Here is a 13,665-nt window from a genome sequence, read left to right as displayed (position 1 = left end):
TTTAAAAAAATACAGAACACAAACTGAGAAAGACATCATTAGTTTAAAATTCCAGCACTTGGACGAGAATGAAGAGGAATTCCAAGGCAATCTGCACTACTTGAGATAGTCTCTAGAGCAGTGATTCTCAACCCTCCTAACGCTGGAGCCTTTAACATGACCTCTGATTTGTCCACCCTGGCCTTTAAGTTATCCTAAACTACTGCCCCCTGGCGACCACAAAGCACAGTTGCCCTTCCTCCCTCTTGTCGGTTAAACCCTTTAATACAGTTCCTCATGTTATGCTGACCCGAATTATAAAATTATTTTCGTTGCTACTTCCTAACTGTGAGTTTGCCACTGCTATGAGTAATATAAATATCTGACATTTCTGATGGTTTCGGGGATCCGCAGGTTGAGAACCGCTGCTTTACAACAACCGAACTGAATGAACTGTACAAAGCAAAAAGCAAAACCAATCACGAGTGAACTTCAGGTGGGCAGAGGAGCTAAGAAGGTGGCAGGCAACGTAAACGTAACTTCCAGTCCTGGACCTCGGAGGCCAGGGTGGACAAATCAGAGGTCTTATGTTCCACCCCTCTGTCTAAGCCTAGGCAGACTGGAGAGAGTTTGCAGGAGAGGATGCCCTACTCTGAAGTAGATTGTCTTTCTGAGCCATCATTGACATTAATACCTCACTTGCGCCAAACTGTTCTCTCTTTTGCCTTTCTTTTGCAACACCACGGTGGGGAAATTGAGTCACTGGGAGGAGAAGGGAAAAGAAAGTCGAAGTTAGTCAGCCCTTGTCTTCCAGACGAGGGAAGGGGGAGGGTTCGCTAGGAAAACAAAGCGGGGTGGGTGGGGAGGCGGTTGGCTAGGCAGAGGCTGAGCCAGACACATGGAGAAACACTGCCCAGGATCAAAGGAAATATGACATTTGAAAAGAATGTGCGCGTCTGCTTGTGCCGCTGAGCGGGGGGTATGAGGGAGCAGGGCTGGGGCCGAATTTCCGGGTCTGTTCTCCATGGATTCCCACCTCTGCCCACCCTTCTCTTTAGTGCAGGGTAGTAAAGGTTCTCGAGGTGCTCCTCGCGCCCCCTAACCGTGAGTTCCTCCAGCTCCGAGGTGAAGCAGGACGGGAATGTAACCTGAGAAGAACCGAAGGGGAGAGAGGGGAGGGAAATCAAACCAGGCCCTCTCCCGGCTTGGCCTCGGAACATTCTTCTCTCCCGACGGCCAAGCCTCTCCTCCCTGCCCCTCCCGCCCCGCGGCCCTGGGCTTGCAGCCGGAGCAGCGCCGCACGTCATTGGGGTCCCCGGGGGCTGGGGGGGTCCCCGGGACGAGCTCGAGGGAGGACTGAGGGGAGGGAGGGGTGCCGCCTCCGCCGCCAAGGAGCAGAGGCCCGCCAGGCCAGCCCCCCTTCCCTCTGCCCCGCAGAGCCTGTTTCTCATTAGAGTAATGGGCGCGGTCCCCGCCCGGCTCCCGAGTGTTTGTAAACGTCTGACCCGAGGGCCGGCGCTTAACCCTTTAGGTGCTGGGCTGGGTTTGCTGTTGGGGGCACGGGCCGGAGCCTGAGGGATTTAGAGACTGGAGACCAGCCAGGTTTGTTAGAGAAGTTTGGAGCATGTGGTAAGCATGCAAGGAGAGTGGTGACTGCTCCCCTGCCTCGCAGCGCCTTCAGTCCGAATCAAGTCTCATTCTTTCTCTTCTAACTGGAACCTCTTCATGCCCGCCCTTCCTAGAAACTCCAGACCGGGTCTTCCTTCCCTGTCCAGGTGACAGGTGTCCAGCCGGTGGGCCTAAGTTTTCAGCTTCTGGCCTTTTCTTAACCGGGCCAGGAATTTAGGATGGCCAGGAGCAGAATGCCTTGGGATCAGAGAGTCAATCGAGTCTGCAGCTTTTGGGAGGAGGGAGCCGACTTCCTCCGTGGAGGCTAATTAGTGGCCTATCTAGGTGGCTGGGACAAGGGTATTAGCAAAGCCTGGCCTGGATCTACGCCCAGCAGGGGCTGTGGACCTTCAAAGGCTTCCTGGGGTTAGAAAAAGATCGGAGAGGCTTCTCGGACAGCCAAAAGTTCTTCATCTTCGGGGAATGGTGGGGGTGTCGGTGAGGGTGATGGTTAAGGAATGCAAAGGACCCTTGGAAGCCCAGGTAGAGTGGTCTCGCGAGGGTGGAGGAATGGCCTCCTCTTCAGAACAGCTCAGAGCCTCTCTTAATCCCAGAACTCTCTTCAACTCAAGATTTGGATTGAAAGTGCAGTGAGGTGACCTTTCTTGGGAATTTTGGCTATACTACCTCTCAGAATGTATCATGGGCCTGCTACAATGGGATGCGGGACAAAAATATGGCCTCTTTAAGGCGATCCGACCCGGACACCCCCCCGCCCCTTACGCTGGGACTAAATAGGCTGAGGTTTGGGCCCTGCGTGGGAAATGATTATCACAACTGTGGGCCAATAGGTACCATTAAGGTTCTATAACGTTCGAAGGGACCGTTTTCCAATTCAGGTTTTTCTCCCCCTTTGGAGGAGGTGGGACTGGAGAGATGACTGAGGGAGGGAGAGTGGGGGAGGACTAGGGGCGCGTGGTTTTCCCATCTCATCCCTGGAGGAGGGGCCGGTGCATCCCGGTTAGCCAATCAGGGACAGGCTGGGGGGGCCGCTTTGAAGAAGTTTGGGAGAAAAAAGTTTGGAAAAGTTTCTATAATAACGAGGGGGCGTCCGGAGGGAGGTGGCAGCGACAGAAGAGGGGGCGTCTCAGAGAAAAGGAGGGAGGGAACTACCCTCGCGTGAAGCTACAGCAGCGTCCAGAGCCTCCCCCTCCCACCCAGGCGGGACCTGGGGGCTCCGGCCGGATCCATGGGGGCGGCAAGCTGCGAGGATGAGGAGCTGGAATTTAAGCTGGTGTTCGGGGAGGAAAAGGAGGCCCCCCCGCTGGGCCCTGGGGGCCCTGGGGAAGGTTAGTGTGGGGCTGGGTAGGGGTCTTTTGGCCAGTGACCGAAGGGCCAGGAAATCCGAGTTGGGACAGTTTGGGGATCAGGAGCCTGGGGTGGTGGGTGAGGTGGATAAGAGGATGAGGGGAGCTGAGGAACTACCAAGACTGTGGAAGTGAGGCTGGGGGCCATGGCACCATTTTTTCCTTTTTAGGCCCTGACTGGGGTGGGAGTGGGGGTGTTGTTGGCTATGCGCCGCCTGCCGGCTAGGCCGACTGTCTCTGGGATGGGGTGCGGAAGGGAACCTCGGGCCCCCAAGAGCCCGGGGCGCCGGCTTGGGAAGGGGAGGTTTGGCCCTAGAGTTTAAGGCTTTAGAACCTAGGCCTGGTTCTGTAGACACGATGCCTGGGGCTGGGGGCTCCCTCGGGCAGCGCAGGGACACCCCTCCCCCTCCCCCTGTCTGGCCGCAATGAAAGGCAGATGGCGGGGAACGAGTCGGGGGCGGCGGCCGCCGCTTGCACGAAATCCGCGCTGCCCGCTCCCCTCGCCCCCCCCCGTTGGTTGGGCCCCGCACGCATCACCCTGGGGCTGCACCCCCGCCCCCTTTTGGGGGGGCGAGGGAGGAGCCACCTCCCCTCGTCACCACAGACATGCCCCCATCCCTCCCACCCCCAGGCCACAGTTGCGATGGTAACTGGGGTTTCTGCCAGCACCATTTGGGGGTTTGGGAACCGTCGCTAATTGGGTTCATGTGTGAGTCGCCCCCAGCCCAGCCCAGAGCCTGGGCAAGCACGCCTCCAGGCCTGGCTCTAGCATTCCCCAAACCACCGCAGCCCACCTGCCCAGGACCGAGGTGTCAGAGTATGAAGTTCTGGCATGTCTGTATCTCTTCTCTCTTCTGATGTTCAACTTTGGTTTTGTGCCGAGACTAGGAGACCTTTTCTAGCTGAGTATATCAGGCGTTAGGAGCTGACCATCCGAGAAACTTAGACGTCTCACCAGCTTCTCTCTCCCCATCTCCCCCTACCTCCCTTTCGTTTTGACAGAGCTGGACTCGGAGGATGCCCCTCCGTGCTGTCGTTTGGCCCTGGGGGAACCCCTTCCTTATGGTGCTGCCCCTATTGGTATTCCTCGACCCCCACCCCCTCGGCCAGGGATGCACTCACCACCACCCCGTCCCGCCCCTTCACCTGGCACCTGGGAGAGCCAGCCACCTCGGTCGGTGAGGCTGGGGGGCCCAGGAGGCACTGCGGGGGGTACTGGGGGCGGTCGTGTTCTCGAGTGTCCCAGCATCCGGATCACCTCTATCTCTCCCACGCCTGACCCACCGACCTCACTAGAGGATGCTCCTGAAACTTGGGGGGACGGCTCTCCTAGAGATTACCCTCCACCAGAAGGCTTTGGGGGCTACCGAGAGGCTGGAGGTCAGGGCGGAGGAGCCTTCTTCAGCCCGAGCCCTGGCAGCAGCAGCCTGTCTTCGTGGAGCTTCTTCTCTGATGCCTCAGACGAGGCAGCCCTGTATGCAGCATGCGACGAAGTGGAGTCTGAACTTAATGAAGCAGCCTCCCGTTTTGGCTTGAGCTCTCCACTGCCCTCGCCCCGGGCTTCTCCTAGGCCATGGACCCCGGAGGATCCGTGGAGCCTATATGGTCCAAGCTCCGGAGGCCGAGCGCCAGAGGATAGCTGGCTACTTCTCAGCGCTCCTGGGCCCATCCCAGCCTCCCCTCGGCCTGCTTCTCCCTGCGGCAAGCGGCGCTATTCCAGTTCCGGAACCCCATCTTCGGCCTCCCCAGCTTTGTCCCGCCGGGGTAGCCTTGGGGAAGAGGGTCCAGAGCCACCTCCACCACCCCCATTGCCTCTGGTCCGGGACCCTAGTTCCTCTGGCCCTTTTGACTATGTGGGTGCTCCACCAACCGAGAGCGTCCCTCAGAAAACCAGGAGGACTTCTAGCGAGCAAGCAGTGGCCTTGCCTCGGTCTGAGGAGCCTGCCTCGTGCAATGGGAAGCTGCCCTCTGGTACAGAGGACTCCGTGGCTGCTCCCGGGGCTCTGCGGAAAGAGGTGGCTGGCATGGATTACCTAGCAGTTCCTTCTCCCCTCGCTTGGTCCAAGGCCCGGATTGGGGGACACAGCCCCATCTTCAGGTGAGGGCCAGATCTTGCACTCTTGAGCTCTTCAGCCCATTCTAGCTGAGGGCAGGAAGGTCGAAGGATGAGTTTAAAGACAAATCATAATTCTTGGTATTCTCTGTATCTCATAAGGGCTTCTTCTACAGTAGCATGGCCACAGTTAAAACCAAAAATTGGTTTTAAGGCCATTTAGTTTTAGTTTTTTTTTTGTTTTGTTTTGTTTAAAAACAACTCTCTGACAGTGGGCTGGTCTGTAGACAGTTGCTTCCTGTGAACCTATTAGAAAAAGCCTTTTCAGTCCCACCCTTCAGTGTCCTAAGAGAAACCGTTAGGTAAAATGGAGTTCAGGGATTCTTACAGCTCTGGCCTTGCACAGGCAGGTTGGTCTTAACCACTGGCTGTTTAGACAGGACAGATACAACAGTCCTGCGCTCCAATACAAGAAACCCTCCTCTAACTCTTTTTTTTTTTTTTATTATTTATTTCTTATATACATTTCGAGTCCAGTTTCCAGGCAAACATCCCCCTAATCCCTCCCCCTCCCCTTTTTTAAGGGTGTTCCCCTCACCATCCTCCCCACATTGCCGCCCTTCCCCTAACAATCTAGTTCGCTGGTGGTTCAGTGTTAGCAGGACCCAGGGCTTCCCCTTCAACTGGTGCTCTTACTAGGATATTCATTGCTACCTTGAGGTCAGCCAAGTCCAAAGACCTTTATCTTAATTTCTAGGTTCAAATCACTTCAAATTGGAATAAAGTTACACACATTTGCCAAGTCAAAGACTTTATATTGAAACTCGTGTTTCTATCCCTTCTACTCTCAGAGAACTCTGCCCATTTCAATAGTCTCAAACCCCAGGATGTCACACTGGGGTGGCTCCATCCTGACCAGCTTCTCGAGGGAAGCTGAATCCTCTGGGATTCCAATAGGTCAACATTTCTCAAACTCAAAAATCTATGGTTTGAGTTTAGAAATTTGTAGTGCAGTGCTGTGCTGTCTAATGGTTTAGCCTCCTCTCAGGCCTTTACTAGCCACGAGTAGCCCCATTTTGCATTAGTTATAGCAATTAAAAGGCATTGTAAGGTATCAGCTGTGGGTGTGTGTGTGTGTTCGTGCGTGTGCGCTCGTGCACAGATTTGCTAACAGATAATTTGTAAGAGTACAATTCCAGAAAAGGGACCCTTAGGCCTTGCAACCCTACCTACTTAACCCCAACTAGTGGAAAGGAGTTGGCCTAGTAGCAGAGAAGCCATTCCTAGGTTTTACATAGACTCTGTTCTCAGTCTCTTTGATGCTTTTCTTGGTTGAAAGTGGCATTTTTGCACTGGGCCCGAGCTCCTAGGTAGGAAGACCAGAATGGCTTTGGGTTTCTCTGTTTCTTGACAAAGCCTCCACATCCTGTGTCTAGAACTTGGGAGAAGGGAGTCTCAGGGCTGTCGGCGTCTTCCACACCCTCCTCTTCAAAGGGCTCTGTTCCTTATCGACTCCCCTGTTTCTAAACTTTTAGAGTTTACTTCTGTTGTGGTTTCTTATCTCTCCCATATCCACGACTCCTCCTCCCTCCCAAACCCAGGGCGGTCCTGATAGGTCTGAGGTTCCAGGCAACCACCATGTTCTCTTCTCTCCAGGACCTCTGCCCTACCTCCCCTGGACTGGCCTTTACCCAGCCAGTACGAGCAGTTGGAGCTGAGGATTGAGGTACAGCCCAGAGCTCACCATCGAGCTCATTATGAGACTGAGGGCAGCCGGGGAGCTGTCAAAGCTGCTCCTGGAGGTCACCCTGTGGTCAAGGTAAGGGCCGAAGGCAGGCCCTGTGCTCTTTCTTTTCTCAGTCCCAGGTTCTCGCAAATGGGCTTCAGCTGTACACAGAATCATGGCACTGCCCTTTCCCACACTCTCAGCTGTGACCCTGCAGACAGCCTAGGGGAGGGACTAGAACTGGGGGAGGAAGGGTACACAGCAAGGACCCGGATATACTTTCTACTCTTCTGTTCTCCTATTCTCCACCCCCCACCCCCCTCACCCTTATCCCTTGGGACATCGGCCTCAAGTCTACTTTGGAAATGGTGACTTGCCAGATGTGGGGGAGGGTTTTAGCTGAGGCCAAAGGTCACTGGGAGTTAGGTTTTCTCTATATTGAGTTGGGCTAGTCTTTCTTGGAAGCTCTTCCTCCTTTGCCCAGCCCAGTTTGGGCTGTCCAAGAATAACACTGTGAACTCCAGGCCACATTTTCTCTACAACGGATGCCCAGTTTCCCACAGGGAATTCCTTGTAAGAAATCCTTTATCTTTCACCATTCCTGTCCTTGGGCTGAAAATCCAAGGATGGAGAAAAAGGTTAAAAGACACTGGGACTTTCACATAGGTGGCCTCTGTCTCCCTCTGCCAGCTCCTAGGCTACAATGAGAAGCCATTGACTCTACAGATGTTCATTGGCACTGCAGACGAGAGGAGCCTGCGGCCCCATGCCTTCTACCAGGTGCACCGGATCACTGGCAAGATGGTGGCTACAGCCAGCTATGAAGCTGTAGTCAGTGGTACTAAAGTGTTGGAGATGACTTTGCTCCCAGAGAACAACATGGCTGCCAAGTAAGCCCTCAGGCAACTTTAGCCTCTTCCTCACCTCTAAAGTCCTGGGAATTGATCCTAGGGCTTTACATGTGCTCTGAAAGAGCTCTGCCCCTAAGCTCTGCCCCCACTCCTCACCCCTGGACAGTTTCTGTTCTTAATACCTGTTTAGGAAGGTAGTTTTGAGACTGGGGAGTTTTCTGGGGAGACCATCTCTGGATTAGAAAAAAATAGTCCCTCTAAGCACCCCTAGACACTCATGGCCTGAGGACAAGGGGGCTTCCCTTCTGGAAAAATGCGCCCTTGTCCCAGTTTTGGCTAGAAAGGCTTACCATCTCTTCTTTGCCTTCAGCATTGACTGTGCTGGAATCCTGAAGCTTCGGAATTCAGACATTGAGCTACGGAAGGGCGAGACAGACATCGGGCGCAAAAACACACGTGTGCGGCTGGTGTTCCGTGTGCACGTGCCTCAGGGTGGCGGGAAGGTCGTCTCTGTGCAGGCAGCATCGGTGCCCATCGAGTGCTGTGAGCAAACAGGCCCTGGCCAGTTCTCTGTGTCTTGTAGCTCTTTTGTTTGTCTGCTACCTAGTTCTGCTACGTAGTATCCTGTGCACTGTGCAGTGGGTAGCGGGATAGAGGTCTCAGCTTTCCTTTTACAAGGATGAGGGAGAGAGAGGTGAAAGTGGTAAATTTGCCCCTACTATAGACTCTGTCTCGGGGTGTCAGATGAACCTTGTCCTATCTGCTCTGTGCCTGCTTAGGGAGTCCTTATCCAGGCTGTGTGGGGTCATGTTGCTACTGGTTACCTTTTGTATTTGCCATTAAAAGGTGGGCTCCTCCCCTAAGGCTGCTTGTTGTGGAAGAGGGCTGGCTGTCTTTTCTCCACTCGGCCCAGCCAGGCTTCTTTCTTCTATTACCTTGCAGCCCAGCGCTCAGCCCAGGAGCTGCCCCAAGTGGAGGCCTACAGCCCCAGTGCCTGCTCCGTGAGAGGAGGGGAGGAGCTAGTGTTGACTGGATCCAACTTCCTGCCAGACTCTAAAGTGGTGTTCATTGAGAGGGGCCCTGGTGAGTATCTACTGGGGAGAGGAGAGGAAGAAAGGAAAGCTAATGACCATCAGGCAAAGCTATCACTATCACAAAACTACCAAGTTAAGCCCCAGTTTCTTTATCTACCTCTCCTCGTTGAGTACAGTTTCTCCTGGGGAGATGGATGTGACCACAATCTAAAACTCCAAGGACAGTGAGCGAAGGCAAGGAATATGTATCTGCAGGGCTGGAAAGATAGGTGGCTCAGTGGTTTAGAGCACTGGCTGTTCTTCCAGAGGACCGGGGTTCAATTCCCAGAGCCTACATGGCAGCTCACAACTGTCTGTGACTCCAATTCAGGGGATCTGACACCCTCACATAGTCATACACGCAGGCAGAACGCGAATGCACACGAAATAAAAACTAAAGATAAATAAATCATAAAAAAAAAAAAGAAATGCACGTTTTTCTTATTGAAGAGGAACTGGCTTTGAGACAGTTTATCCTCATGAAGATAACATATACAAAGAAAGAACTCACGCTGTCACAGATTCTCCTGGGCCTGTCCTTAGATAAAAGTATAGCTGTGGTTATGAGAGTCTGTGGGGTGCCCCAAGATGAATCTAAGGGGTGGAGAAATTTGGGTCCAGCCACCACACCGTGGGCTTCTCCTTCATTCCACCCTGCTCCCTTATGGCCCAGCCCCACATTTAGCACCCTCGAATCAGGTCAGAGAAACTCCAGAGGTTCCACACTATTAGCCTTGGTCTTAGCGCCTCCCTTCGGCGTGGGGCCCATTCCTCCCTACTATCCGTCTTGCTGGTGTCCTGGGAGGGGACGAGTAAGTTAGTAGGCGAGAGGTCTCCTAGGCTGCTTCTAACTCCCTCGATGTTCCAGCCATTTCCTTTGCCTTAGTTGGCCTGACATCCGGCCTCTTTCATTGGCTAAACACCTAGCATACCCGTGCCAGACCTGCTAAGAACTTTTTAGTCTGATGCTGACTCCAGCGGGAGGAGACAGGGTTTGGGCAGGGGGTGGATTCTAGAGCGGGACTGAAGCTCTTTTTCTCCGGAACAGATGGAAAACTGCAGTGGGAGGAGGAGGCCGCAGTGAACCGGCTGCAGAGCAGTGAGGTACCAGTGTCCCTAGAGGACCCAACCTGGTTGTGGGATGAAGCGTGGAAGAAGCTAGGAAGTTCTCAAAAGCCCCCTCACCCCTGGGTTTGGCGCGCAGAGTAACTCTTTCTGGTCTGGAGGATCTCATTGCTCGAGTAGGGAGATCTCCAGACATCGAACTTTTCTCCTCAGTCGTGGAGCTAAGGGTTGGGTCCACAGAAGGATTGGGCTAATGTGAGACCTCCAAGGACTTCTGTCACATCTTCTGTTCTCCTAGGTGACACTGACTCTGACCATCCCTGAGTACAGCAACAAGCGGGTGTCCCGGCCAGTCCAGGTCTACTTTTATGTCTCCAATGGGCGGAGGAAGCGCAGTCCCACCCAAAGTTTCAAGTTCCTGCCTGGTACGCTCTAAGACTGCCTGTGGTGGGGGCAGAGGGTGTGGACCCCGATGTGCGGGGTTCAGGGGTGGATGGGGAGGGAAGGTGGAAGGTGCGATTGGTGGCCAGAACCTCACCAGCCTCCCGCCTTCTCATCTTCCTAGTGATCTTCAAGGAGGAGCCCCTACCAGACTCATCTCTCCGGGGCTTCCCTTCCACATCGGGTCCCCCCTTTGGCCCCGACATGGACTTCTCACCGCCCAGGCCCCCTTACCCCTCCTATCCCCATGAAGACCCTGCTTATGAGACTCCTTATCTGTCAGAAGGCTTTGGTTATAGCACACCTGCTCTGTACCCCCAGACGGGGCCCCCACCGTCTTATAGATCTGGCCTACGGATGTTCCCTGAGACTGGGGGTACCACAGGTTGTGCCCGCCTACCTTCAGTCTCCTTTCTTCCGCGCCCCTTTCCTGGTGATCAGTATGGAGGACAGGGCTCCTCTTTTGCCCTGGGGCTTCCATTCTCCCCTCCAGCCCCCTTTAGGCCTCCACTACCTTCCTCCCCACCACTCGAAGACCCCTTCAACCCCCAGAGTGCTGTCCACCCCTTACCTGCTGAGGGCTACAATGAGGTGGGGCCAGGCTATACCCCTGGGGAGGGGGCTTCGGAGCAGGAGAAATCCAGGGGTGGCTACGGCAGCGGCTTCAGAGACAATGTGCCTATCCAGGGTATCACCCTGGAGGAAGGTGGGTGTGGGACCGGGGGCTGTGAGTGTGAGTGAGTGCAAGAGATCAATTCGTGTGTTTGCTGAAGTCTGGAGCTTGGCTGCTCAGGAACTTGGCGTTTTTAGTCTCCCAGGGCCAGTCTGTGGTCTCAGGAGCAAGTTCTGTGCGTGTGTGTGTGTGTGTGTGTGTGTGTGTGTGTGTGTGTGTGTGTGTCCACCTGAATTCAGCAACTTAGTTCTGAAGGGCACACAGAGTATCCGTCCCAGTCTTTTTTTCTGTCTCTGCCCTAATCACATAATTGCAGCCCTAGAAGGGTTTCAAAACCATTCATTCCATCTGGTTCCCTGAATTGTAGATCCAGGCAGTGAGTTTCAGGGAGGGAGATGGCTTGTGGAAAGCCAGGCTGAGTAATTCCCCTCACCTTGTTTTTCCCTGGTGACTGTAGTCCACATTGGTGAAGAAGACCTTCCCGCTTTGTCTCTTTCTCCAACTGATGACACCTTTGTCTGACCCGCTGCCACAGATGTAGGCCGAGCTGGCAGAAGGCTAGGATGCAGGGCTGGGAACCCGCGTGGATGGAGTTGAGCAAAAATGTAGTTAGAAGCAGTTTTTAGGAGACATTGGGGAAACTGAGGCCCAGCCAAAGAGGAATCCAGAGGTGCCCTAGCTGGAGGCCTGCCTGGAATTGAAGTGGGGGGGAGCGGTCTCTGAAAAAGGAAAAGAACGCCTTAGCCCTATCTTTCAACTGCCCCTCCTTTACAGTGAGTGAGATCATTGGCCGAGACCTGAGTGGCTTCCCTGCACGTCCTGGAGAAGAGCCTCCTGCCTGAACCACATGTAGTGGCCCCAGAAGTCCCGCCTCCTTGCCCTCTTAACTGGGGTGCTGGCTCCAGAAGCTTGGGGCCAACTCTAGTTTCTCTTTGCCCAGCTTCTACCTTCCTGTATCCCCTTTCTCTCCCGGTTAAGGTGTGGCCCCCAGGCCTGGTGCTGCCTTGAAAGGGACTGAGGGTGTGGAGGACAGGGCGAGGGTGGAGCCTGAGGCTGGGTGCCAGAACTGACTGGGACGAAGATGCTGTCCAGGCTGTTCAGGCTATGATGCTGGCAGGCTGGACAGGTTGATGGGTAATAAACTGCTTGCTGCCCGGTGCCTCAGGCTCCAGAACTCTTTGGAGAAAGGGGTGGTGTAAGCTCACTCCAGCTTTGGCCCAAGGAGTCTGAGAAGTTGGGAGGAGATGAGGTCTGGCTTGGGGCAATGAATCCTAAGAATCTTTCTGATGGAGGGGCCTGGAGGCTGCATACGGGGTTTCCTGAGGTGCTCTGGCTGGAGCTGAGGTGGAGATTCAAGACCTCCACAGGCTTCTTTACCTTCCCTGGAGGTTCGGGTTCCTTAGCTTTGGGATGAGGCCTCGGAATCTTTCGTTCTCAGGTTCCTGTGCCTTGCCACCACACACTAAACACCAGTCTAGTTTCTCTTATTTAGAGAAAGAGGAATCTGAGGTTCAAACAGAGAAACGGACTTGCCTAAGATCACACAGCTCCGTAGCAGCAGGCTGCACAATTGTCTTCCTGGATTCCGGCCCCACTACACACGTGGACATGCTAACCCAGATGATTCAGGCCCCTGAGGCTCATTCTCTGAAGTGACAGAGGGGACAAGGAAGAGTTGGCACGGGCCTACCCATGGAATCCCCCACCCTTGACGACTATGAGGCCATTCTGGAAATACTGTACATTAGCAGTAGACTGCAGGAAGCTAAGCAGTTTTCCTAACAGCTCTGAATTCCATGGGGCTCAAGGCATGCATGGTCCATTGTCATTAACAGACCCAGGCAGGAAGCCTGCTCTGTGCCCTATCTGGGCGGTCTATGAGACGGAGGTGCAATGGGCCAGGGAAAGTCGGTCTGTCCATCTTACCCAGAGCCTGGTAGGCATGGGTAGACATGGTGCACAAAGAGCTTGATGGGTCCCAATCACCTCTAGAGGCTACACCCAAGCCATTCAGAGAGCCAGTCCTTGGACATCCTGCCCACCACCAGGCTCTTGGGGCACCTTCATGCCCACTGAATGCTGATAGCCCTGGGACTTTTCCCAGATTCCTGGAAAACAGGGAGAATCCAGATAGCCCTGGGAAGTCCCTGGAAAGACACAAACCAGCTCAGGATTGGAAGACTGAAGAATTCAAGTGACCTCTCCCCTCTCCCCATTGGTGCTGTGGAAACAGTTTCTTCTGCCCCCTGGATCACAAGCTGCTGCAAACCAAATTGGCAGCTCAGCTCACCTCTGTGTGTGTGTGTGTGTGTGTGTGTGTGTGTGCAAGAGTCCCCTCCAACTCCAATCCAGAGTCATCCTATCAGTTTTATGATGGAGGGGACCATGGGACACATTGGCCATTTGTAGCATTCCTTGCTTCCAGCCCAGCCTCTCACAGGATGGGTTGGTCTCCATTTCAATGAAGGGCTATGGCGATGGGGGATTTGCTGTCTTTATTGGTTACTTTTCTGTTGTTTTGTGGAAATACTGTGGCCAAGAGCAGCTTAGAAGAGAAAATTTAGGGGTTGGGGATTTAGCTCAGTGGTAGAGCACTTGCCTAGCAAGTGCAAGGCCCTGGGTTTGGTCCCCAGCTCCGAAAAGAAGAAAAAAGAAAAAAAAAAGTTGAAAAAGAAAGTGATAAGTGGATATTTAGCATGGGTGACTACATCAGGTAGGTACGCTACAGAAGAACAGGGGGATTTCTGCTGCAGTAATAAAATTCTTAGTTTTAGGATTGGTGGACATAGCGGTCGGCTAAGCTCAATGTTTCAAGAGTTTTACCTAGTA

The 13,665-nt window shown here is 54.0% G+C and overlaps 1 protein-coding gene across 1 annotated transcript; it reads left to right on the top strand.

Moving 5' to 3' along the window:
• The first annotated feature begins 2,777 nt into the window (after positions 1-2,777).
• Nfatc4 (nuclear factor of activated T cells 4) lies at positions 2,778-11,995 on the top strand. Its single transcript, XM_032918188.1, has 10 exons — positions 2,778-2,936; positions 3,957-5,052; positions 6,664-6,826; positions 7,424-7,623; positions 7,955-8,127; positions 8,527-8,667; positions 9,706-9,761; positions 10,021-10,147; positions 10,288-10,869; positions 11,611-11,995. The coding sequence occupies exons 1-10, from the start codon at positions 2,837-2,839 to the stop codon at positions 11,676-11,678; spliced, it is 2,706 nt and encodes a 901-aa protein (XP_032774079.1). The 5' UTR covers positions 2,778-2,836; the 3' UTR covers positions 11,679-11,995.
• Positions 11,996-13,665: the final 1,670 nt, after the last annotated feature.

The sequence above is a fragment of the Rattus rattus genome, chromosome 12 (genome assembly GCF_011064425.1).
Source record: "Rattus rattus isolate New Zealand chromosome 12, Rrattus_CSIRO_v1, whole genome shotgun sequence".
Taxonomy (NCBI): domain Eukaryota; kingdom Metazoa; phylum Chordata; class Mammalia; order Rodentia; family Muridae; genus Rattus; species Rattus rattus.
The sequence above is the reverse complement of the archived record's forward strand: the minus strand, read 5'-3'. Positions and strand labels throughout refer to the sequence as shown.